The sequence below is a fragment of the Gadus chalcogrammus genome, chromosome 19, assembly GCF_026213295.1.
Source record: "Gadus chalcogrammus isolate NIFS_2021 chromosome 19, NIFS_Gcha_1.0, whole genome shotgun sequence".
Classification (NCBI taxonomy): Eukaryota; Metazoa; Chordata; class Actinopteri; order Gadiformes; family Gadidae; genus Gadus; species Gadus chalcogrammus.
Window position 1 is genome coordinate 907,754 of NC_079430.1, and position 26,425 is coordinate 934,178.

Below are 26,425 nucleotides of genomic sequence, written 5' to 3' on the forward strand. Positions count from 1 at the left end.
AAGCCCCGGCCAGCAGCACACTGTTCAATGACCCATCTGTGGACTCGTTCCTCCAGCTCTGGCCATCGGGCTTTCAGCCCCCGGTTAGCTTTCTTTGTTTTTTTCATCGCAATTAGAGTTTCCTCGGCTTTTCGCCAGTCCCGGACAAGTTTTTCACTCACCCCAAACTTTCTTTCTGTTGCTCGATTGCCGTTTTCGGCTGCATACTTTATAATCTGCAGTTTAAATTGTGCAGTATAGCTTTTTCTTTTGTGTTCTCTTTTGTTTTGTCTACGGTCTAGTTTATTTATAATTCATTCAGTGGTGCAGTAGGCTTGCAGCGTTCAGTTGTAGGCCTAATGAATGACGGTGCCATCTTGCGGCCGAAGATTATGTACGCACAATTTTGGCATATAAATCGCTTCGAAATATAAGTCGCAGGGCAAGCCAAACTACAAAAAAACCGCGACTTATAATCCGGAAAATACAGTATTTTTTTTTTTTTTGACCTGCGGCCCTTTTTTAACGGTCTGAAACGCAAGTGAGCAGCACGAAGTGCAAGTAGCTTTGTGGGCGGATATCTGGCGCTGTTGCTATCATAACTGGTCTGAAACCCGTAGGTGTGTTTTGGGCATAACGTGCAACAAACCAATGAGAGTTCCATCTCCCATCCCCTTTAAGAGCAAGCACATTTGAACTTGACAAATTAATATTTTGACAGCGCGTTTGCAGTCTCCGCTGAGACAGATGCATGACCACATGAATTTCAGACTTCAAATGGCTCAGTTTATGGTCAAATAATAGGCCTAATTCACACATGGAAAAGCACTTTTCTTCTACAACTTCAGAAGCATTGAGTCGTCATGTAAATTTGGGCAAAGAGAACCTGATGCATATATGATATGCGGATATCCGCAACTGGGGGTCTATTTAATGATATGCGGCAATGCATAAAAAAAACTTGTTTCTTACCATTATTGTACACATTATCGTTATCGCCTTGTGTTCATAATATGCAAGTGTCCCCCCATTAATATACATTGCCATGGACTGTATTATGTGTTACGAGTTTAGTTTGCATGTGTTCAACAGATGGGTGCACAAACACGCGCAAAGCATCACCCGCATTCATTCATTCTTTTTTACACTCACTCGCTGTAAACTTATGTTTTTTCACGATCAAATACTCATCAATCCTAAAGGTTATGGGCTTGTACAAGATGTCTATGTCAAGAAAATATGTGTTTGCTGTACGGTGTTTGCAGAAGCATTGTTTTTAAATCCAAGTTCTTACCGCTGTATCAACTGTTCTTTCCCAAATAATTTAAAGGTCCCATGGCATGCTACGTTATGGATGCTTTAAGTGGGCTCCTAACACAGTATTTGAAGACCCTCCCGAAATTCAGTTGTGGTGCAGAATTATAGCCACTACGAGTCAGTCGCACATTGAGCTTTCCCCAAACGCGTCGTTTCGGTGTCCGTAGCTTTAATGCAAATGAGGAGGAGAGTAAATAAAAAAATTCTGTGAACACTCCAGATTCAGAACACTCCGGGTGCTCCGGCGGGAATCCTGGAGCTCTATATCTAAATAATAAAATATAATACCTAGACATCTATATCATATAATATATATTATCACGGCCAAAAGCTGTGTGCGCCTCCAGACGATATTATGACTCTCGGGTTCTCCGACATCTCTGGTTCTTCCACTTCCACATCAATCTGAAGTAGACTTAACCGCATGCAGCCCGCTGCCGGCTGGCAACAATCCCTTTCTCCTCCATGTCGCATTTCATGTGCTTCAGGGAGTCAAAGCCAAAGATCCTTTCCCCCAGTTCCTTCTCAACCATGGCTGAGATAACCCCAACTACAGTCTTGTTGTGGAAATACCAGAGACGTCAAAGAACCGACGTGTTATGCGCCATAACACCAACAGCAGAACGGTTATCCAAATAACAACACTTGCTTTACAGTGTGTGAAATCACACACACACACACACACACACACACACACACACACACACACACACACACACACACACACAGACACACACACACACACACACACACACACATTCAGAGCTCGCACAGTCGTAGCTTATTGTCTAATTGGCGGGCCAAATCCTCTGGGCGTGCAAGGCATAGAAAGGGGAGAAAACTTGGCCCCTTATGACGAGATATGGGGCCACATTCCAAATCAGCGCGCCTGAGCTTCCATTTTTTCAACGGCGAGCAGGATACCTACTGCTCGTTTTACACCGAACGCAAGTATTAGCCACAAGGGGACGATAGGCAGGCAAGGGAAACTCATATTAATGTCAGAAAACCGTGAGATTTTCATGCCGTGGGACCATTAACCAACGTTATGATTGACCCTTAATTAGATTTTGTTTTGGAAGGCTAGGATATAGCCTACTTTGCTTGAGTTTATTATTATTCTATAACGAATGGCATAGCCTACTACAGTGTTAATTCATGCAACCCTATGGATACATTTTTTTCCACAACCCACATCATCATCATAATATTTAAATTAGGCTAATCATTTGCACGTTTGTGCTGTGTTTAGCCTACTGGTGTGAAGGCTAATGTTGCAGTTCTGACCTGCCATGGTACGTCAAATTAGCAACACCAACTGCGCTATCCACTAGTGCACCTAGACCGGGTATTTTTCGGTCAGTGGCGCAATGGCTTTTTCTATCAGTAAAATAGCACCATGTATCATTTGAGCAGGAACACGCCTCTGCTTTTCGCCGACACGCCTCTCAGGGCTAAAGTGTAGTGGCGCGAGTTTGTTGCGGGGTAAAACCAGCTTCACGCCGGGTTCAAACTAGCAACGAGACATGCGTTAGTGTAGAAAGTAAATTGCGCTGGGTAGAAGATAGGGCCCCTGGTGAGAGTGTTTCCTAAGTGAAGTGTGTTTTTAGGAGAGTGTTTACAGCATGCTCCGTTGATAGCTCACTTTACTTAAAGTATGCAATTAAATATGCTTAACAAGAGAGGGAGAGGCAGGCAGTGGAGAGTCATACACAACGTGGGGGTGACTTCAGCATACTATCATTTAAACCAGCATTGTATCATCAGTTTATTTGTAATAATCATTTGCAATCATTGCAGCTCGCACGCTTTGTTCAAGATATTGTGGCAGACGCCAGGGAGGAGTGAGGGGAGTGGTAGGTCCGGCAACCTGCTGGCTCCACCCCCAAGCCATATATGGACTTCCTCACGTTAACGAGGCGAGCCTGGGGATCGTTGAGCAGGGGAGCTTGTGCTTAAAGGAGCTAGCAAACAGACATGTGGGGAGGTTGATGTTGGAAGAGGAGCTAGGGCTAGGTAAGGACAGGCAGGATCTGTGTGATCGCCTGGCAGTGTGGCACGCCCAGAGAGAGAGAGAGAGAGAGAGAGAGAGAGAGAGAGAGAGAGAGAGAGAGAGAGAGAGAGAGAGAGAGAGAGAGAGAGAGAGAGAGAGAGAGAGAGAGAGAGAGAGAGAGAGAGAGAGAGAGAGAGAGAGAGAGAGAGTGAGAGAGAGAGAGAGAGAGAGAGAGAGAGAGAGAGAGAGAGAGAGAGAGAGAGAGAGAGAGAGACCCTTTCCCACCCTTTTCATTTACTAGGTAAATAAACCCTTCGGCACTGGAATTGCTGTGTGTTGTCATTTATCGGTTCAACTTGGTAGCGTGGAAACCCCACACCCACTGGCCCGCTACAATATAAGGTGGAAAGTCTGCTGTCAGAGGGTGTACAATTCCCAGGAGGTACAGAGTTTTATTCCCCAGTGCAGTCTGCCTCCAAGCGTCGATGAGCGAGACGCCATGGCTCCTAGCTACCCCTTGATGACTGGTATCTGAATTCTCTGAATTCAATATATTTCAAATGCATTCCTAGTTCATGACACCCCACATTTGGATGCACCTCCTCAGCCCTTAGAAGGTTGTTATGTTGTGCTACTCCTCCTCCTCTCCGTACACTTATGTTTTAGCTTTGCTCCCACAATATGGTTAGCCATTTCAGGATGAGGCTCTGTCTCCTCCCAGGGCCATCGCCTTCATAACACACAATCTCAACACTTGAGGAGTGGCAGTCTGTTTTCTTCTTTCAGACTTCTCCCCCTTACAGTGTCATGCTATTCAAGAACAGATACTTAATTATCCTTATTTTAACTTAAAAGCTTTAGATGTTTGTGATAACAGATCTGCGGCAGCAGTCGGAATACAGAGAGAAATATTAATAATACATGATACTACTGCAAAGGTCCCAAACGTTATTGGTGCTTAATTGGCAACTGAAAGATTTGCCTTAAAGTAAGTCCTCCACCAGCACCAGCTCAGCAGACCATGAAGAATATTAGAGACTAAATGAAAACTGAAAGGAAAATTGACTGAAACATTCTTGCCTCATTGAGAATGAATGTCAGGAATACATAAATAAGTTGTCCTACAAAGTTTAAAGGCCTTAAATCCCCCTTTAACAGAAATGTGTTAAGTGGTTATACCCCAAAGCCAAAGAAGATGGGGTTAATATCCCAACCAATAGGATAGGGATGCTAGCCTCTGTACAAGTAATTTACGTGTACATGTATGAGTGTGTGTGGATACTTAGATAGATGAGTGAATGCATGTGTACATACATGTGTGTGTGTGTGTCTCTCTGTAGCCCCTTAAACACATGGTCTACGACTAGTGCTAATCCGGAATATTTGAATATTCTGATATTCGTTCAATCAAATCAAATATTCAGTATGCAAACGCTTTTGGTTCCTTTTTTTTTTTTTTTTATGGGAACATTTTCTTCATGATTTCAATATTATTACAACCTGTGGTATATTTTCAAAGCGCAGGTGGAAGGTTGGGTTTCATTTAATCTAAAAAGCCAAGTTAGATCCCAGGAAAGAACTTGTAGGAAACATGGAAGGGTGCGTGACTTCTGTTTGAGACTAAGGGCCTTACAGCCTCAGTTGGGTAACGGCAGCCATCATCAGAAGGGCCATACATGGGGTGGTTCAACATGGGTTTCAACTAACAACCCCATGTTACTAAACTAAAAATAAAAATATTTACTGTGTCTGCGTGCGTGGGTGCGTGTGTGCATCTTCTTGCTTGCATGCGTATGTGCGTGTCTGCATGCGTGTGTGCGTGTGCGTTTTTCCGTGCGTGCATGCGTATGTGTGTGTGACTGCGTGTATGCGTATGTGTGTGTGTCTGTGTTCATGTGTCTACGTGCGGGTGTGAGTGTGTGCATGCGTGTGTTTATGGGTGTGTGTGTCTCACCGTCAGGTAGACGGCGGCGTACACACTGAGTGCGGCATCCTTGGAGGGGAAGGAGCGGCGTGCACGCTCCACCAGCGCTGCGCTGCCCGTGCACACGTTGCCATGGGCGACAAACTGCTGGTGTAAACGGCAGTCGGCGCCTGTGTAGTTGGGCTTGCAGATGGACAGGAAGTAGGGAGACAGACCGCCCGTCACCACCTGGCCCGCATTAACAAAGATGTCCGTCGCGAACAGACCGAAGGCAAACACACCTGGAGTAGAGAACACAAAGTAGAGTAGAGAAAATACAACACAGATTACACTAGAGAACACCGATTGGAGTGGAGAACACAGATTAGAGTAGAGAACAGATTAGAGTACGGAACAGATTAGAGCAGGGAACACAGGGTAGAAAACACAGATTAGAGTAGAGAACACAGAGTAGAGTAGAGAACACAATCGAGTAGAGAACACAATAGAGTAGAGAACACAGATTAGAGAAAACAAATTAGAGTACAAAGATTACAGTCATGAACACAGATTAAAGTAGAGAACACATATTAAAGTAGAGAACACAGATTAGAGTAGAGAACTGATTAGAGTAGAGAACTGATTAGAGTAGAGAACTGATTAGAGTAGAGAACTGATTAGAGTAGAGAACACAGATTACAGTCGAGAACACTAATTAGAGTCGAGAACACATTAGATTAGAGTAGAGAACAGGTTAGAGTAGAGAACAGATTAGAGAAGAGCACACAGATTAGAATCGAGAACACATTACCGTCATTTTCAGACTATAAACCGCGCCTTTTTTCCCATTTTTCGATTCTGCGGTTTATATAACGGTGCGGCTAATATATGGATTTTTACAGCTAACGGCCACTCGGAAAATTAGTATTCAAAGCTTAAATCAGTATTCGGAGCTTCGTTTTTTTTTTTCACGTAGGCTACGTGACGTTACCAGAGCGAGGGAGGCAAACTATAAGCGTCAGCGACACCAAGCAGAGAAGCGAGAGAGGTGGAGTAAGAATAGATATCTTGTTTCCCTTTACTTTATAACACAACATTAGCGGGATCTCGGGAGGAAAAGTAATACTTAGCGAAATGCTAACCTTAGCTTAGTTGTTTGTTTACGTTCGCTGTAAAGCGCCGCGCCAATCCACTGTGGCTGGTTTGCTGCAGAGCGTGAGCGTCTTGGGAATACCCGGACAATATAATGGATATAATATGGACACATAAGACAATCAATATTCGGTATTTGTTATGGATTTATTGTACAAATTCCCTGAAAAGATGCACGTTCCAGGATGAATTGAAAAGCTCCCGTAAGGGCTGAGATGGCAGAGGACAGCTGATTAGGAACGGAGCAACAGCTGTTCGCTTTCACGGGGAGAAACTAAGGAACCTACTTAGGCCACCAATTAACGTTCAAAAGCTATTAAATCTTCCAAAGAAATATGCAGATACTGTCAAAATCGGTTCCAGGAAGTATATAGGAATTATTAATGTTGTTTTTGATGTTTTTTCTGGAACGAGTATTCAAATATTCGGTCGGAAAAACCAACGAGTATTCGAAGCCTGAAAAATGGCATTCGGGCCAGCCCTAATGGTAATTAAACATTAAAACACCTGCGGTTTATAGTCCAGTGCGGCTTATATATGTACACATAATTAAATGTATCTGCTGCGGTTTAAACTCCGGTGTGCCTTATAGTGCGGAAAATACGGTAAATTAGAGAACACAGATTAGAGTAGAGAACACAGATTAGAGTAGAGAACACAGATTTGAGTAGAGAAGAGATAGAGCAGAGCACAGAGTATGATATATATACAGTACAGACCCAAGAGTAGAGCAGGGTAGAGAACAGATAGTGTACAGTAGTGGAGAGCAGAGTGAAGAGAATTGATCAGAGTATAGAGGTAAAACCAGTGGCGTCACTAGGCTGTTTTATTCGGGGCTTAAGCCCCGGATATTATTTAATTAGCCCCGAATATAATTTCTGGGTCAATTAAAAAAATAATAATAACAAGTTTTTTCGATATTTATTGGTATAGATACTGGTAACTATGGATTGCATTAATTCAATTCAGTGTTGAAGTGATACAATGATTCTAGTCACTAATGGTAGTTAATTATTTAGAAAGAAACATGGGGATTCCAGGGACATCTCAAAATAAAGTAGCCTAGTCCTTATGGAAAGATAATAAACAGTTTAAAAACATAACCAGACTGTTTACCACCTCAAGTGAATTAACCTATCCTATCCCCAGTCAGATCCATCTATCTATCCATATATATATGTGTGTATATATATATATATATATATATGTGTGTATATATATATATATATATATATATATATATATATATATAGTCTGTCTCACTTGTATTCATTTTACTCTGAAATAACTTGAATGGAACTTTAGATGTTTGGGGATAAGCAGCACAGCAGTCAGGTAGCTATTTAAAGCTATAATAAACTGCGTATTTTGTTTATTTAGGTAAAGCATTATGAAAATATTTGCATGCACAATAAAGCAGACAAAGAAATTAATAATCTTTTTGTTTGCCCACAGGGATACGTTTCTTTTCCCTCTGGGCTAAGCCCCGGATGTTTCTGAAACCTAGAATCGCCCCTGGGTAAAACCGTACAGTACAGTGGAGGGTCTACAAAAATAAAATAGAGTAAAGGGTAGGAACATGCATTTATATATATTAGGGGTGTGACGAGATCTCGTGCCACGAGATCTCGCGAGATTAAACTCAACGATATTACCCGTTGCGTTAAAAATCTGTCTCGCGAGATTTGTGAGCTATCCAAACTTCTATTTGTGGCCTGTAGGGGCAGTAACGCGCCGTTGCTACGCATAACCCGCCAGAACCTAACGAAGGAGAAGGAAAAGAAGAAGAGGAGGAGAAGGAGGGGAAGCAGGGGAAGCAGCCATAGGCAGTCAGAATGACGTCGGAAAATACCCGTATTACCGTCGAAGATGCCCCCGCCACTTTTAAATCATTTGTTTGGCAGCATTTTGGGTACCCGGCGGAAATTACGAATGGCAGTAGAGTGACTGATAAGACACGGACAATACCAAGTTTTCAGTGACATACTTGGTCAGACTCTGTTTGCACTATTTGCACTCTGTATTGACGGAGTACAACTTTGATTTGGTTTTGCAGATAATATTGTTTATTTTACTTCAACTTTTATAAATTTTAGTTTTAGTTTCAATTTAATGCATGTGAAGAGTTATAATAAAACATTTCAAAATGCATGTGCAACTCGGTTAAAGGTCCCATGACATGAAAATCTCACTTTGGGAGGTTTTCTAACATAAATATGAGTTCCCCTAGCCTGCCTATGGTCCCCCAGTGGCTAAAACTTGCGTTTGGTGTAAAACTAGCACTAGCTGTTCTGCTCGCCTTTGAAAAAACGGAGGCTCAAGCGCGCTGATTTGGAATGTCTGTGCTCATGACGTCATCAGGAATCTCAGCTCCTCCCCTTACTCTGCCTGGCCCGCCCAGAGACGTTGGCCCGCCAATGAGACTCGACTGTGCGAGCGCCACATGTGTGTGTGCACACACACACTGTAACGCAAGTGTTTCTTATCGGTTCTTTGACGTGTCTTGTATTTCCACAACGAGAGGTTATCTGAGCCATGGTTGAGAAGGAATTGGGGGAAAGGAACTTTGGTTTGACTCGCTGAAGTACATGAACTGCGACATGCTGCCAGTTGCCGCGAGGCACCATCGCCCGGCAGCGGGCAGCCGGCAGCAGGCAGCGCGCGGTTCAGTCGACTTCAGGTTGATGTGAAAGTGGAAGAACCAGAGACGTCGCAGAACCCGACAAAGTCGTTTGTGATTCATAATATCATCTGGAGGCGCACACAATATGTTATATGATATAGATATCTATGTATTATATGATATTATTTAGATATAGAGTTCCAGGACTGTAACGCAAGTGTTGTACACTTCCTTGTTATTTGGATAACCGTTCTGCTGTTGGTGTGATGGCGCATAACACGTCGGACTCTCGTCTCTGGTATTTCTACAACGAGACTCGTATTGGGGGTTATCTCAGCCAAGGTTGAGAATGAATTGGGGGGAAGGAACTTTGGCTTTGACTCCCTCAAGAACATGAACCACGACAAGGAGGAGAAAGGGATCTTTGCCGGGCAGCGCTTATGCAGGGACCACCGCCTCCGGCGGTGGTCCCTCAGCGGGGCTCAAGCGGGAGACATTCGCCGCCAACAATCCCTTTCTCCTCCATGTCGTGGTTCATGTTCTTGAGGGAGTCAAAGCCAAAGTTCCTTCCCCCCAATTCATTCTCAACCTTGGCTGAGATAACCCCCAATACGAGTCTCGTTGTAGAAATACCAGATACGAGAGTCCGACGTGTTATGCGCCATCACACCAACAGCAGAACGGTTATCCAAATAACAAGGAAGTGTACAACACTTGCGTTACAGTCCCGGAGCTCTATATCTAAATAATATCATATAATACATAGATATCTATATCATATAACATATTGTGTGCGCCTCCAGACGATATTATGAATCACAAACGACTTTGTCGGGTTCTGCGACGTCTCTGGTTCTTCCACTTTCACATCAACCTGAAGTCGACTGAACCGCGCGCTGCCTGCTGCCGGCTGCCCGCTGCCGGGCGATGGTGCCTCGCGGCAACCGGCGGCATGTCGCAGTTCATGTACTTCAGCGAGTCAAACCAAAGTTCCTTTCCCCCAATTCCTTCTCAACCATGGCTCAGATAACCCTCACGACAGTCTCGTTGTGGAAATACAAGACACGTCAAAGAACCGACAAGAAACACTTGCGTTACAGTGTGTGTATTCACATTGATGTGGACGTTGAAGAACCAGGAACGTCGGAGAACCCAACGCGGTCGTTTGAGATTCATAATATCGGCTCACACAGCTTTTGGCCGTGATAATATATATTATATGATATAGATATCTGTGTAGGCTATATGATAATATTTAGATATAGAGCTCCAGGACTCCCGTGTGTTCTAGAATATTTACAGAAAACGGCTAAAGGCTGTGTGCGCCGCGCCATTGCGATACATCCACTGTAAACAGAGCGCATGGTGGCTGCAAGCTGCTCAGGGCCACACCCCCACCCTCCTCCTTGACACGCCCACCGAAACAGCGCATTTGGGGGAAGCTCAATGTGCGACTGGCTCGGAATGGCTGTAACTCTGCACCACGGCTGAATTTAGGGAACGTCTTTGAATACTGTGTTAGTTGCCCACTAATACCTATATTAAAGAATACATAAAATAGCATGTCATGGGACCTTCAAATAAAAGTCTGTTGTTCCAGTCATATATTTTGTCATTGTAGTTTTCTTAAAATCTCGTCTCGTCTCGTTCTGGCGAACCGAATATCGTGTCTCGTCTTGTCTCGTGAGTGTATCGTCACACCCCTAATATATATAGTAGGTTAATGGCGAGTAACATTATAATAATAATAATATTTGAATATGAGAAACAAAGGCATTTTATTTATGAATACGATTTATTACTCTGTATGTTGGAGTCTGCAAGCTCTGCCCAACCACTAAGGGGTGTGACGTCGGTCGGGCATGCTCACTGATGGCTGTGAAATATGATGATTATGTGGAGCGGTTGTCCATGAAATGACCCTCCTTCCTCTTCCTATCCAATGGGCGTGGAAGCACCATAGTATGACTGAGCTTGAATATAAAGCACATTTTGCTCTCACTTTGGTTCACCGTCTTGTTGTTGACAAACACACAACTGTAGTTCTAGCCTGTTTAGGAATTTCAGATTGCAACAATTGTGGTTTAGCCACAGACTTGTTAGATACATAACCTGCTGGCTTAATGTTGCTACCCAACAAAGTGCTTCCTTACTTGCTTTGATGAGCTAAACTGACTCTAGTGTTCTCAAGTTTGTGCTCAGGTGCTGCCCCTGCCCCACAAATAGGTTTGTTCAGTGTCTCTTTGTGGGGTCATTGTGTGTTTGTGGGGTCAGTGTGTGTTGGTGGGGTCAGTTTGTGTTTGTGGGGTCAGTGTTTGTTTGTGGGGTCAGTGTTTGTTTGTGGGTGTCTTGTGTGGTCAGAATGCGTTTGAGGGGTCAGTGTGTTTGTGGGTGTGTTTTAGGGCTGCAGGATATATCGGCTATGCGCGATATATCGATATAATTTCCAAGGGGATACAAGATTTGACAATATCGTTTATATCGATAAGCGTTAAAATGGTCAGTTTCCCCCTCAAGCGTCTGCAGCGCTTGCCTTGGAGACTGTGAGCGCGACCCCTCCCACTCTGTCTTTCCGAACGTGCCGTGTGCAAAGACGCCTCATTCCCGCCCCCGCCGCCCCCTCACAACACAACAAGCATGGATGATACCCGTAAAGAAAACGAGACGGCGGCGGGAGACGAATTTGTTTCAAAAAGGAGAAACAACGGCTCCATAATGTGGAAATAGTTCGGGTTTAAAAAAAACAGATGAGCAGCAGCTGCAGGTCATCTGTAGAGAGTGTAGCAAAACCGTTGCGACTAAAAGTGGAAGCACGACAAATCTGTTCCACCATTTACAGCAGCGGCGTGATAGTTTCTTCTGCCCCGAAACCAGGGCCGGCGCTCGGCAGATGTGTCGGGGGCGCCCTCTGGTGATGCTCTTAATTAATTAATTAAAATATACTAAACAAGCGAAATGAAACCAAACATGTTCCCAAATGGAACGGAGAAGGGAGGGGGCGGGGGATTAAAGTTACGGCGCACTGAAACCCTCACCGTAGTACGCAGGACAATGCGACGAAGCCAATGCTCTTAATGGTAGCTAATGTGTGTAACCTACAGCTTTATATTGTTTTGCATAGGTGATTATTTTGTGAAGAAGGTGAAAAATTTCCCTTTTTTTTTTAAACATGTTCACTCAATTCTGTTGAAAATAACTATAAAAAATCATATGTTGCAGTAATACTGACCTATGTTTTAATAAAAGCAGTGTTTCCCCTACCATTGTTCAGGCCTGGCGGGCCGCCAGGCCAACGAGCGCCCCCGCCAGGCCAACAACAGGCAAAAAAAAAAAAAACGAAAAGAAAAAAAAAGTGTCGCGCGTGCGCAGATTATGCCCCATCATAACGGACAATCTGACAGCATTAAGTTATATCATCATTAGCATGGCACTGTCACACTAAATTTGTTCCGGCTGCCAAATACGTAATCCATTCCAAACCTGCCCGGCAACAGATGATCAGAACCTTTCGAATGACGTGAAAGGTTCACGAACATTCGCGAACCTTCTATCTAGCGATCCGTTATCTGTATTGTGCTATTTCGTCCTTGACCTGCTTTAAACACTCAGTTTACTTGCTAAATTTGATTAAACAATGAAATACAATACAAATATAAAGTAAAAACAAGTGTTATCTAGCGATCCGTTTTCTGTATTATGTTATTTCGTCTTTGGCAACATGAGCGCAAATGTTTTTTGAAACCCGCTTTAAACACTCAGTTTACTAGCTAAATTTGATTAAAAAATGAAATACAATACAAATATAAAGTAAAAACAAGTGTTATCTAGCGATCCGTTAACTGTACTATGTTATTTCGTCTTTGGCAACATGAGCGCAAATGTTTTTTGAAACCTGCCCGGCAACGGACGACGCGATCATCTGTTGCAGGCAGGTTTGGAATGGATTACATATGGATGACGCGCCCGGTACAAATTTGGCAGCCGGTACAAATTTAGTGTGACAGCACCACCAAAAATTGTATTGTAAATAAAATTAGTTTATTGTTAATAACGTGTTTATTGAATCATTATCAACTTGTGATGGCTAAGCAAGTGTTTTAGATGGAAATAACCAACAAATACTCTAGCATCCCGTGAAAAATGTATAACAAATCACACTATCAGCTCTTACCACCGGGCCTAAAAAAAATTCTAGGGGAAACACTGAAAAGTGCTTGCAACATCTCACATTTGTCTTTTGACTTGCAAAAAAAACATCTAACCCAATCTATAGAAAATATCGAGATATATATCGTATATCGCCATTCAGCCAAAAAATATCGGGATATCATATTTTGCCCATATCGTGCAGCCCTAGTGTGTTTGCGTGGTCAGTATGTGTTTGTGGAGTCAGTGTGTGTTTGTGGGGTCAGTATGTATTTGTGGGATCAGTGTGTTTGTGGGGTCAGTGTGGGTTTGTGGGGTCAGTGTGTGTTTGTGAGGTCAGTGTGTGTTTGTGGGGTCAGTGTGTGTATTTGTGAGGTCAGTGTGTGTATGTGGGGTCAGTGTGTGTATGTGGGGTCAATGTGTGTTTGTGGGGTCAACATGCAAGCCCCTTTAATTGCATGTGTGCGGCACATGGTGGTCCGTCTACCTATGAAGCGGATGATGCGGCGGACCAGAGGGTTGAGGTAGCAGCAGTCTCCGGTCACGATGGTCCTCTCCTGGACCAGGAGAGCGTCCCTGGTGGAGCGCATCACGTACATGCAAACCTCGCCCACCAAGATCTAACACACACACACACACACACACACACACACACACACACACACACAAGGGGGGGGGAACCAGTGTAGAGTTTAGACAGGCAGAGTGTTTTATGTGCCTGTGTGGTCGATTATGCAGACCCTAATGGACACAAATATCAACCTCTTCCTAAATCGCCCCCAGGAGAACGGCACTGCCAGACTGCATTCAAAACGTTTCTAGCTCCAGGCATGAACTCAATCATCTAGAACTCTTACCCTTATGGCAGTATGTACGTTTGTCTGTCTCTCTGTATCAGTCGAACTGCGTCTGCTCATACATAAAGGGTATACTGGTATTGCTGGAAATATGCAAACCCCTTGGCCAACTGTAGATAATTTTATGATTCTATGTTTATTACAACAAAAGTATTTTGATAAAACATAATATCGATTTTTTTTAACCTTTGTGTCGTATTCGTTTCACCCCCCTCACTTTGGTGCTCAAATTTGACAGGCCAGTTCTTACATCAACGCAAAAACCATTGATCATCACCAAATTGTATTTAACTCCCTTTAAACCTGTAAACAATGTATCAGACAACTGGTTTACATGAATAACTGCACTAAATAACTCCAAAATTAACATTTATTGTAAAAAAAACATCCACATGAACTCATCGTGTGTGTGTGTGTGTGTGTGTGTGTGTGTGTGTGTGTGTGTGTGTGTGTGTGTGTGTGTGTGTGTGTGTGTGTGTGTGTGTGTGTGTGTGTGTGTGTGTGTGTGTGTGTGTGTGGGTATGTGTTTTTGTGCGTGTGGTGGTGGTGGTGGATTTGTGGTTGTGTACCATCTGATGGATGAACACAATCTAGGGTCACCCATTCATTTCCTATGGCGGTCATTTTTGACCGGGAACACCACAGGTGTTACAAGACGAAACAACTCAAAATTCAATGAAAGTAGTCATCAGCAATTGTATATGTTCAAATGCCTAGTGTGGAGGAAATCATAAGCCCTCGAGACAAATAAATGTGAAACACAATATTTATGATTCATCGAAATGGAAATCGGTCAAATTTGACCTGAACACGACAGGAAGGTTAAGCAGATGCAAAGTGCTTAACATATCATACTAATAAAATACATTACACTGCATTTAAAATGCATTGCAATGGACCAGAGATAGAGCAGACAACAGACTAATGCGAGCCACGTGCTGCGCTTCAACACCTTGACTACCAAAGGACCAGGCAGAAATAGATACAACAATACATTATTAGATAAAGAGCCACCACTTATGTTCAAGATTCAAGATTCAAAAAGCTTTATTGTCTAGTATGTTGCCATACTAGAAAATTGTCTTTTGACTGAAGGCTTGGAGGTGTGTGTGTGTGTGTGTGTGTGTGTGTGTGTGTGTGTGTGTGTGTGTGTGTGTGTGTGTGTGTGTGTGTGTGTGTGTGTGTGTGTGTGTAATTAATTGTGTTATTGTAATATTGTTACACTATAATCCCCATACTGCATTTATTTTTATGTTGGTTTAGATTAAACCATTGAAACTATTTTTAAAGAGGAATTTATTCAGCGGCATACGGAAGCGGTCCCCGTTTCATTGGTCCAGGGTTTGGTAAGTGACCAAGTAGGGGAATGATTGGGTGTCATGTGAACAAACCAACGGGAGATCTTCTGGAGAGGGTCGGGCGGGAACTGAGAGAGCTGGTCTAGATGATGGGGGGAGGGGGAGAGGGACCTGGGAGGTCATCAGTGTGAGGGCAGTGAGGGAGCATCGGTACGGAGTACAAGGCCATCAAACCCTCTGAGATCCACCAGTCCAGCATGAGGCCATTACTCTAACAAATGAAGAGCGATCGAACATGACAGTGAAGTGGATGCTCCCCTCCAGAGTGTACCCGAGGGCCAAGAGAGGTGGCTGCTGATGCCTGACCCGTTCTGCTGCTCTGATTGGTTGAAAGGTTCTCCAGTATCATCCAGAGGCAGCCGGTGATTTCCCCTTGAATATGAACTGAGGGCTCCAGACTAATACTCATTCATGAATTAGTGTGGTGACGCCAGGACACCTCCAAGGCTACCCCAGCACACCCTCACCTCACAGGCTATGTCAGGCTACCCCAGCACACCCCCACCTCCCAGGCTATGTCAGGCTACATCAGCACACCTCCACCTTCCAGGCTACTTCAGCACACCTCCCAGGCTACATCTCCCAGGCTACACCTCCCAGGCTACACCTCCCAGGCTACGTCAGCCCACCTCCACCTCCCAGGCTACTTCAGCACACTTCCGAGGCTACATCACCTCTGAGGCTACGTCTGATGGCACTGCAGCCTCCACACTCAGGACCATGGAGGAGGAGGCCATCCCTTCAGGGTTTCTGGGAAGAAGCCTGTTCGGACATAAAGAGCCAAGCTTCTCTTATCTAGCAGAGACACCTGGGGCAGAATCAAGCATGAGCTTGAGTTTGACTGGAGAACTAAACCTATTATTTTACTGGGTAACGTTTTGTATTTATTAGTGGAATATCCACTTTGAGCTGGAGCTAGTTGTCCGAACAGTCTGAGTTTAACAAAGATATATTGGAGGTATATTTGACACATGCAGAAGTCAGTGAGCTTCTACACGATTTAAACATTCGATTGGTTTATCAGGAGAGGTTGAAAGGTCAACTTTCTCAGACAAAAACTGCAGACAGACACTATATAAATGTAAATGTATTTAAATGTATGATGACTATATGCTATGTAAGGTGACCTTGGGTGTCTTGAAAGGCGCCTCTAAATTAAATGTATTATTATTTTTATTATTATATTACACACAAATACACACACAATTATTTTATTAAAATAATGTCCTTTTTAAATGAATGATGATATGCCATTTAATTAAATTCAGGTCCTTCTTAAACCATAAACGTGCAGTAAACTCCTGACCAAGCACTGTGGTGAGGCCTTGTTGTAACCAGCAGCATTATAGCTGATGACCTATAGATTTAATCCTCAGCCCTGGATGCCTTCCTACACGCTACATTACGCAGCAATTACCAGCTCTCAGCTAATTGGCTGATATTCCCCAGGGTGCCATCGTTAACCATGATTGGATACTGACCCCTGCTGGTTTATGAGGTTGGAAAGGGTGGGGAGGCAGAGCGAAGGAGAGCGTGAAGAGAGAGAGTGTGAAGAGAGAGAGCGAGAGAGAGAGCGAGAGCGAGAAACAGAGAGTGTGAAGAGAGAGAGCGAGAAAAGCGGGAGCAAGGGAGAGAGAGCGAGAGGCTCCCTAAGGAGCAGTCAGGAGCAGACACACCAAGCGTGTTTGCATGGGACAGCTAGATCGGATGAAGCCTTATACCGATTGTGCTACTCGAACGGACCGTGTCATTATCCAAACGTACATGGCCTTTAAGAGATCGCATAATGGTCGGATCATGGCTGATTCCCCTACTCTAGGTGGCGCAGTAGCCCTTTCAACAAGTGGTTGTAGAGCCACTTCTGGTTTACCCCTAAGTCTCAGCAGCAACAAACTCAGGCGGTATTCGAGAAAGATGTTTTCAGTAGACAGCTGTCAGTTCACTTGTCCATGTCATTCCTCCGACGCTCCATTGTTCCGACCTCTCGGTCGTATGCGGACTCCTCCGGCGGCGGAGCAGCGGGAGGAATCCAGCCGGAGGAGTACGCATACGACCGAGAGGTCGGAACAATGCAGCATCGGAGAAATCACATGGCCCCGAAGTGAACTGACAGCTGTCCCGCATACGGCAACAATCTCTTTCTCCTCCATGTTGCGTTTCAATCTGGACTTCAGAGAGTAAAAGCCAAAATTCCTTTCCCCCCCCCAATTCCTTTTCCACTTTGGCCGAGATAACCCCCACTACGAGTCTTTGTTGTGGAAGAACCAGAGTCGGAGAACCCGACGCAGTCTTTAAAATTCATAATATTAGGGAATATTCAGTTTGGTCGCGGCGCAATGAATGAATAAAGATCGTATACACGTCAGAAGAGAAAAACGTTTATTTTGACAGATGTGCCCGAAGATACTTTACAACCTCGTTGATGACCAACGTTTAGGAAAACATGTACTTTTAATTCAGCCTTGGGTGAAATCGAAGCGTAGTGTGTACTGAATGCATGTTGATGATGATACACTTCTGATAGGGGGTAATGGTATGACACCGGCTTCCTCCATCTTCTGCGTCACCTTTTTAAATAAATCGCTGTTTCTCGTTTTCTGACGGCGACAACCATAAACATATAAAGAAATAATTGAATATTTATACTTATAAAGAAATAAGAATTGTTTATATGTCTATAGCAACATCAACACGACTACTGTCTCCTTCTACTTCCGGCTCATGTCCCCCGGCCGCAAGATCTCGAGTGTGCACAGAACGCCAAATCCGATACGAGATAGGATGCGGGTTTACATGCAGGTAGAAACCGGACTATGATAGAGTTATCTAGGTGTTCTTATCCGATCTCGCTTGTCCGTTCATGTACTGATTTCTGTCCGAAGTAGATCGGGTAAAGGTGTTTACATGCATTTTAAAAATCCTGTTGAGGTCTTATTCGTTTCTTTATCCGATAATGACTGCATGTAAACGCACTGAGTCTGATGGCTCTTGGAGGACAGGTTGGACAGAGCTTTGGATGAAGCCCTGTGGCGAGGAGGGATGAACCCCTGTGGCGAGGAAGACCCCCCATTGATGGAGACAGAGACAGAGACAGAGGAGGAAAGAGGAAAGAAGGAAAAGACCCTTTACCATTTAACGCCATTGCAAAATCAATAAAACAGAATAACAATTTGACAAGGTGACAATTTCAGTCAACTTGTTCTATTTAAATCAATTAGTTAATCACTACGCTAAGTGAAACTGCAATCAATGTGAGCAGTTACTATAACCGTAATAATTTAATACTATAATTTAAGAGGTGGAAGGCATTGTAGCGTTGTGCACATTGCCTACAGGTCAGACTGCAGACATCGGGCTTTGATCAAGAACTTCTTTGCTTGGAGTTCCGTACCCTAACCATCCATTATACATGCTAATGCCTGCTAATATCCACAGTAAGCGTGTAAGTCTAGGTGTGGCGGTAGAGTTGCTGACTCAAGGAGGACCACTGATCAACTCTGTGGTCCTGAATGATTAAATGACGTCGGCTGGACGAAGAGAGGGAGAAGGCGGCGACAGTAAGGGTCTGCTATCGCTGACACAGCGCTACCGAGGAAATACATTTTACACTCTCTTTATTCACCACTCCCTAAGATAGTATTTGAAGCGGGGAGGGGGAGAGGGAGGGGGAGAGGGAGAAGGAGAAGGAGAGAGGGAGAAAGAAAGAGAGAGAAGCCTGGCTCAGCTCTATTCTAGACATCCGAGCTGGCCTCCACCATGGAAAACACACACAGATTAAACAATTATATATTTCTTATATTCACAGTAAAGCAAAGGCATAGATGATTCAACCAATGGAATTGAGCCAAACATAATTCCATTGGTTGATGGAACTTACTCTTCCAAATACAAAATATAGAAGAGTTAGGACATGACAGAAGAGATCAAGTAGACGCAAAATGTAAGAGATCCAAAAGATAGATGAGATGGAGGAGCAAGAGATACGAAATTTGCAAGAAATAGAAAAGATAGAAGAGATGCACAAGATGAAATAGCTATACGATGGATGATGGATACAGAGATGAAATAGATATAAGACAAAAGAGGTAGAAGAAATATATGTTTTAAGCATAACCATCAGAGTAAAATGCTGAGCTGAACAGCCACAGCATATACCATTTCATTCACCAGACAACCTCAAGGAAAACAGAATGACACAGTTAAATATTCAAATTCATATCCTCTCTATTGCATGAATATTAACTACTTCTGAACAAGCACTATACCACAGGTCACATAATTGATATTTTAAAGTAACCCATGGCAAAATGAAAGAGACTGATTGGATATTCTGGGCTGAGATAGATAGATTCATACTGACTTGACTCTGCAACCCTGAAACCACTGTTAAATTCTACAGGTTTTGATGAGCTTTGTTCAAAATAAAGTGACCTTGATTCAAGGAGGAAATAAGTATTTAATAATCGTGTGTGTTGGGAGACTGCGTCAATGTGTTATAGGTCAACATAAGTGGAGCATTACTGCCACCTGGTGGTTTGTTTAACTTCCGACTGCATACTGATCTGCAAGTCAACTACAGAACATGTTTGGTTTTTCCTTGGCATTTCTGAATATATCTCAATGAGCTGCATTAACAGAGGTACATCAGGAGGGTCAACCTACTACATCATTCATGGTGCATTGTGCCCAAGATGCATTCTGTTCACAGATTTGAGCTCATGTTAATAAGTGACTTGTTAAAAGGAGAACTTTTGTATTTTTGAGCCTATTCTTCTTTAATTTTGGGCCTTGGGGACTAATTCAGACAACACTCTTGTACATTGTTCCAGTGTAAATTCAAATCAGAGCATTTCAGTTGCAATACTTGCAATATTAGGAGACATACAGTTACGGGATGCGTTGCCCTAAAGCAGTCATACTCAAGTAGTGGCCCGCGGGGTGTCTATTAATGGCCCTCGAGCTGTTTTGAAAAGTTTTTTTAATTATAAAAAAAAAAAAAAAAAAAAAATTGTGCTGGGCGCTCTTATTTTGAAACCGCGCGCCGCGATCTCAATACGAGGCTGGGGGTTGTAACGATAAACAGATAGCACTCCAGCCCACAGACCGCTCCAGCCCTCCCAAACTCGAGGCAGACGGTCCATCTCAGCAGCAGTCAAGGCCGATTTAGACACAGAGACGTAAGCACGTAATTTACACAAGGGACTTGTTTTAGACAAGTTTTGATTTACGGTTCTTTTAAGGTTCCTTAAGGATTGCGCGTGTTGCAAGGGGATTCTCCGCCAGAACAGTAGGGGGAGCAACGAACGAATCTGTGGGCGTGGAAGTGGAAATCGCTGGCTTGTTTATATTTATAATTATCATAATTCGTTCTTGTGTTTTCTTCTTCTCCTTCAAAATTCTTCATTCGCTTCTGTCACGGCCTTTTAAAAATGGCGCTATTATGCGGTAAAACCGGAAATGTGAGACTCCTGAAAGGATGTGGTTAGCTGGCCAATCACAGTCTTTGTGAGCTGCGTAGGGCCGTAGTGTTTTAGTCGCATAGTCAGGAATTTTGACCGACGCACTTAAGCACGTAAGGGGGGATATTTTACCGCGCAAGGGGGGGTTATGTATCTTACGTGCTTACGCGTTACGTCTAAAACAGAGCATATATCGGCCTCAGTCACACGTATACCGACCGGCCCCTTGAGTCACTGAAAAAAAAATGTGTGGCCCCTCATCATTTCTACTTGAGTACCCCTGAAGGATTACATTGCATCCGGTTTCGGAAATTTCAATTGAACATTCTCGATCAATACTGGACCAGTGTCGAAGACTGTTGTCTGCAATAGTCCCAACATGACAGGAACACAGGCGCCAGGTTCTAAAATCCAAGGGTTTCCTTTCAATCAAGCATAAATTGTATTTCTCTGTAGTATTCCTGATATAATTTAATTAGTGGCAGTCAGTGAGTGATAAAATAAGCCCCTTTCGAGGCAGGACATTGATGGCCCTTTGTTGCTCAAAAGTTTTCATGCAGCGTTCTCCCTGTATACTGGAATACTGATAAAAACAAATAGTTGCCCATATTATTTCCATAGACCCAAAAAGATCGGAAAATGGTGCCCGAAGTTCTCCTTTAAGCCAGGATCACAAATCAGTGAAATACAAATATAGTCGGATTCAAACTCTGTTTGCCGATGCCGACAATCTTTCACCGTCAGAAATCGGAAGTGTTGAACGTCGGGACGTGAGAACGGGTGTTCGTTCCCCATGTAGGGTGTAGGGCTGTCACTTTTTATTCGAAGTTCGAATATTCGTTCGAAGGTGGGGTGAAAAGTTCGAATTCGAAGTGTAATTCTCCATTCGAACTGTAAAAATGCGCTATAAAGAAGAGAGCGGCGAGTGGCTTTTCCTCAATAAAGCGGCCCTCCTGGATCCCCGCTTCTCCCGGTTAGTCCACCATTCCCCTGCACAGAAACATCTCGTGACTGAAAGCCTCTCACACAAGCTCATTGAAACGGAGACCGACACTGATCGCACACGACAGGGAGAAAAGTCCGCTGCTGCACTGGGCGCGATGGGCAGCCTGTTTGGGGACTTATACAGCACGGCTGACAGAAGCAGCTGCAGCGGTAACGGAGAGCTGCGAGACTACTCGTAATTTTCTTTCCGTAAGGAATAAAAAGAGCAGCATGCCGTGTTGGAGGTCGGCCTAACAGATTGTTCGTTTATATAGGCTGTGTGTGCCATGGACGACATGCGCTCCGCATATCGCGCTCCGAGCAGTTATTGTTAATGCGTAAAAGACAGCCGCACTTGTGTGTCGGAGCTTCCTCTTGTTGTGTTTACAAATGTGTTATCAAAGATGTGTTTTTATCCTGTGCTGTTATGAATTCAGTAGGTATACGTGATTTCCACAAGAAATAAAAAGAAACACGACAACAGTCGTTGTCGTGTTTCTTTTTTATTTTTTTTTTAATAGTTCTATGGGGGGGGGGGTCGAATGTATTCGAATGTATTCGAATTAATTATGGACATTCGAAATTCGTTCGAATTTCATTTTTGGAAAAAGTGACAGCCCTAGTAGGGTGATACGGTCAGAAGCCTGCAATGGGGCATCCTGGACACGTGCTATGATGCCCCAACGTAAGGATCAGCGTGTTCCATCTGTCGGACCGTTGGTGTACGGTCATACAGACTCCTCCTCCTATGACAGACTTCATGATGACTGAAACACGGACCCCTCCCCCCCGACCCCAGGTGAACTTGACATTAAAAGAGGGTAAGACAGAAGTTGAGATGAGATGCAGAGACTTACGATGGCGGTGGGCGTGGCGGCCACCACACAGTACAGGAGGAGGGGAGGCACGAAGCTGACCTCGTCCGACCCGGGGTAGGGCTTCAACAGCTCGGGGTCGTGACAGAAAAAGCCCTGCACGTGCACGCCGAACAAGTCTGTGCACTCCAGGTAGTAAGCCAGCAGCACCGTGGCGGACATGATGACCAGCTGGGGGAGACAGATCAATACTTCAGTGGTCCCCAAGGATGGGGCATCAGGAGCAGACAGCGTGGAAGAACACACGATTAAGTCAACTTGGATAAACTGAGTAGAATAATAGAATAGTAAAAAAAAAACTCATATGTATTTGCAGAATGTCCAGATGACACACGTATCAAAACGACAGTATACACACACAAACACAGACTCTGAACTGAGGAGAAGAAAGGAAGAGAGGGATTATCTACCCTGACTGCTCTCTCTTGCTCTCTCCCCCTTCCTCGCCCCCCTCCCCTCCCCCACCCGGCCCCAACCCCATCTCCAGGGCCGACGGACTGCGGGGGAAAGTGAGGCAGCCCAAGGCAGAGGGGGGCCCCATGGCAAAAAAAATAAATAATTATCCACCCGCCCATAGTGTTAGGCGTCGCACATGGCCTCGTCTCCCCCCCCCCCCCCCCGTCAACAATCGTTCTACCCCCCCCGTCAACAATCATTCTACCCCCCCCCGTCAACAATCGAGGGGGGGGCCCCCATCAGTACCTCGTGTATAGGGGCCCAGGATTTGGTGCAACGGCCCTGCCCATCTCAATCTCTCTCCCTCACGTCCCCATCTGACTTTCTCTCTCTCTCCAGGCATCCACATATTTTTCTGGCTAGGGTATCTTTTAAGTACGATGTTTCAAAACAAAACACTGCCAGGGAGAGACAGAGAGGAAGAGAGAAAGAGAGTGTGAGGGGGTGGGAGAGGGAAAGAGAAAGTCTTTAGAGTTATTTCAGTCTTTCTTTCCATCCTTTTAAGATCCCTCTTAACTTTTATTATTCAAAAGTTTAATGAATTCCTTCCCCCTCTCTCACAGACACACTTTGTCTCTGTCACACACACACACACACACACACACACACACACACACACACACACACACACACACACACACACACACACACACACACACACACACACACACACACAAAATAGCACTCTTTGAAAAGGCCATACCTTGGAAAGAAGAGAACAGACAGAGAAAGAGAAATTGAGAGATGGAGGTAGAATAAAGAAATATAAATATATAGAGGTAAAGATATCGAAATATAAATAGATAGAGGTATAGATATAGAAATGGATAGAGCGATATAGAAATAGATACAGATACGTATATAAATATATAGAGATAGAGATAGCGATATAGAAATAGATAGAGATACGTATATAAATATATAGAGATAGAGATAGCGATATAGAAATAGATATAAATAGATAGAGGTATAGAAATGGATAGATAGAGATATAGAAATAGATGGATATAGAGGTAGAGAGAGAGTGACAGAGGGAAGAAAAAGAGAGACACTACTAAGTCCAACAACGCTATGATGTATGGTCTATCCTCCTTCTATGATATAATATAAGGCTTCAATGTGGCTTGGTGCATAATTCTGATGTTCTAGTGATGAGTTATTGGGTAAAACTTTACAATAACGGTAAATCTTTTAAGCATTAATTAATATTTGTAATCCGTTAAAAAAAATCTGTTATTAGTATATAATCATTATTAAATAGCTTTAGCATAGGAGTTAGTATGGGTTAAGTTAGGGTAAGGGCAAATCACCAAATATTTGAACTTAATACCATAATCGACTTGAACACCATTAGTAAATAATTACCAGACCTTTAGCTTACCGAATGTTTATTACTTCATTAACTCATGTTAATTAACGGTCAATGAATGTACCCTCGTTGTAAAGTCTAACCAGTTATCGTACATTGTGTGGTGTGTTGTGGTGCGTCGTAGAGAGGTGTTAAGTTGTGTAGTGTAGTGTTGAGTGTAGTAGTGTGTTGCATGGTAATGTGTAGTGTAGTGTTGTTGTTGGAGGATGTTGTGTTGTTCTGAATATACACATAAGTGAATCCATCATTAGTGAATCCATCATTCCATCAATGCAAATAGTGCCAGATGATGTTCTCATGGTATTCATGTAGCAGCAACTTTCATCCAAAGCCATTTGCAATGAGACACATGTCATTCAGACTGCAGCCTGGCTGGTCTGATTTGATTTGTGTTCACATGCTCAAGCGGCCAAACGTGTGGTTCATGTTTCTGCCACAAGAAGTCAGTAGTGGTCAATTTAAAATAGACAAACGTGACATGAAAGATGGAAGAGGAAGGCAAATATGAATAGATTTCTTAAAAAAAAAAAACCATTTCTACGTTCTACTCCAACATGATTATTTGCAATATTTTTCAGTTTCATCTGAAGCAGAGGTCTTCCAAAGGGGGTCCGCGGAGGTACTGCAGGGGGGTCCCGAAAGCTTTGGTTGATTAAAAAAATATATATTCCCCCCACAATTGTTTCCAGAAATGTAAATAGCCAGCCAGCCAGCCAGCCAGCCAGCCAGCCAGCCAGCCAGCCAGCCAGCCAGCCAGCCAGCCAGCCAGCCAGCCAGCCAGCCAGCCAGCCAGCCAGCCAGCCAGCCAGCCAGCCAGCCAGCCAGCCAGCCAGCCAGCCAGCCAGCCAGCCAGCCAGCCAGCCAGCCAGCCAGCCAGCCAGCCAGCCAGCCAGCCAGCCAGCCAGCCAGCCAGCCAGCCAGCCAGCCAGCCAGCCAGCCAGCCAGCCAGCCAGCCAGCCAGCCAGCCAGCCAGCCAGCCAGCCAGCCAGCCAGCCAGCCAGCCAGCCAGCCAGCCAGCCAGCCAGCCAGCCAGCCAGCCAGCCAGCCAGCCAGCCAGCCAGCCAGCCAGCCAGCCAGCCAGCCAGCCAGCCAGCCAGCCAGCCAGCCAGCCAGCCAGCCAGCCAGCCAGCCAGCCAGCCAGCCAGCCAGCCAGCCAGCCAGCCAGCCAGCCAGCCAGCCAGCCAGCCAGCCAGCCAGCCAGCCAGCCAGCCAGCCAGCCAGCCAGCCAGCCAGCCAGCCAGCCAGCCAGCCAGCCAGCCAGCCAGACAGACAGACAGACAGACAGACAGACAGACAGACAGACAGACAGACAGACAGACAGACAGACAGACAGACAGACAGACAGACAGACAGACAGACAGACAGACAGACAGACAGACAGACAGACAGACGATGTGGTGCCTACGAAAAGTCTGTGTTTAACCAAACCGGAGACCCTGGATTAATTCTGATATATAAACAGCACTAACTACGAGGAAAAAGGCATTCAAAACCAAAGATACAACTGATATAAAAAATCCCTGCTATAACCTCAGAAGAATAATCAAGGCAGCCAAAAGGGATTATAGCAAGAAAATAGAGTCACAGCTGAACAGCAATGACCCACGCAGAATGTGGAAGGGACTACACACAATCTCTGACTACAAAGAGACCCCTAGCCGCACAGCTGACTCCACTGACTCTACCAGACGAGCTGAACAGCTTCTACGCCCGCTTTGAGCTCAGACACACCAGCCTCCTAGAGAGAACCTCCTCCACAGAGAATACAGCCAGCGCTCTGGTCATCACAGAGAAGGATGTGTGTGTGGTGTTCAAACGCATCAACATCCGCGAAGCGGTCAGGTCAGATGGGATACCGGGCCGGTTGCTCAAAGCATGTGCTGACCAGCTGGCTGGTGTATTTACAAACATTTTCAACCTCTCCCTCTTCACGGGCATAGTGCCCACCTCATCA

General features: G+C 44.4%; 1 protein-coding gene across 4 annotated transcripts in view; it reads right to left on the reverse strand.

Annotated features, from left to right (window-relative positions):
- plppr1 (phospholipid phosphatase related 1) overlaps positions 1-26,425 on the reverse strand; it is a 105,490-nt gene that overhangs the window by 16,175 nt on the left and 62,890 nt on the right. For all 4 annotated transcript variants that reach the window (XM_056577895.1, XM_056577896.1, XM_056577898.1 and 1 more), the window contains 3 exons: positions 22,629-22,817; positions 13,601-13,733; positions 5,244-5,494 (listed from right to left, as the gene is read on the reverse strand). In XM_056577895.1, coding sequence (XP_056433870.1) covers positions 5,244-5,494; positions 13,601-13,733; positions 22,629-22,817 — 573 coding nt within the window. The remainder of the gene's footprint in view (positions 1-5,243; positions 5,495-13,600; positions 13,734-22,628; positions 22,818-26,425) is intronic.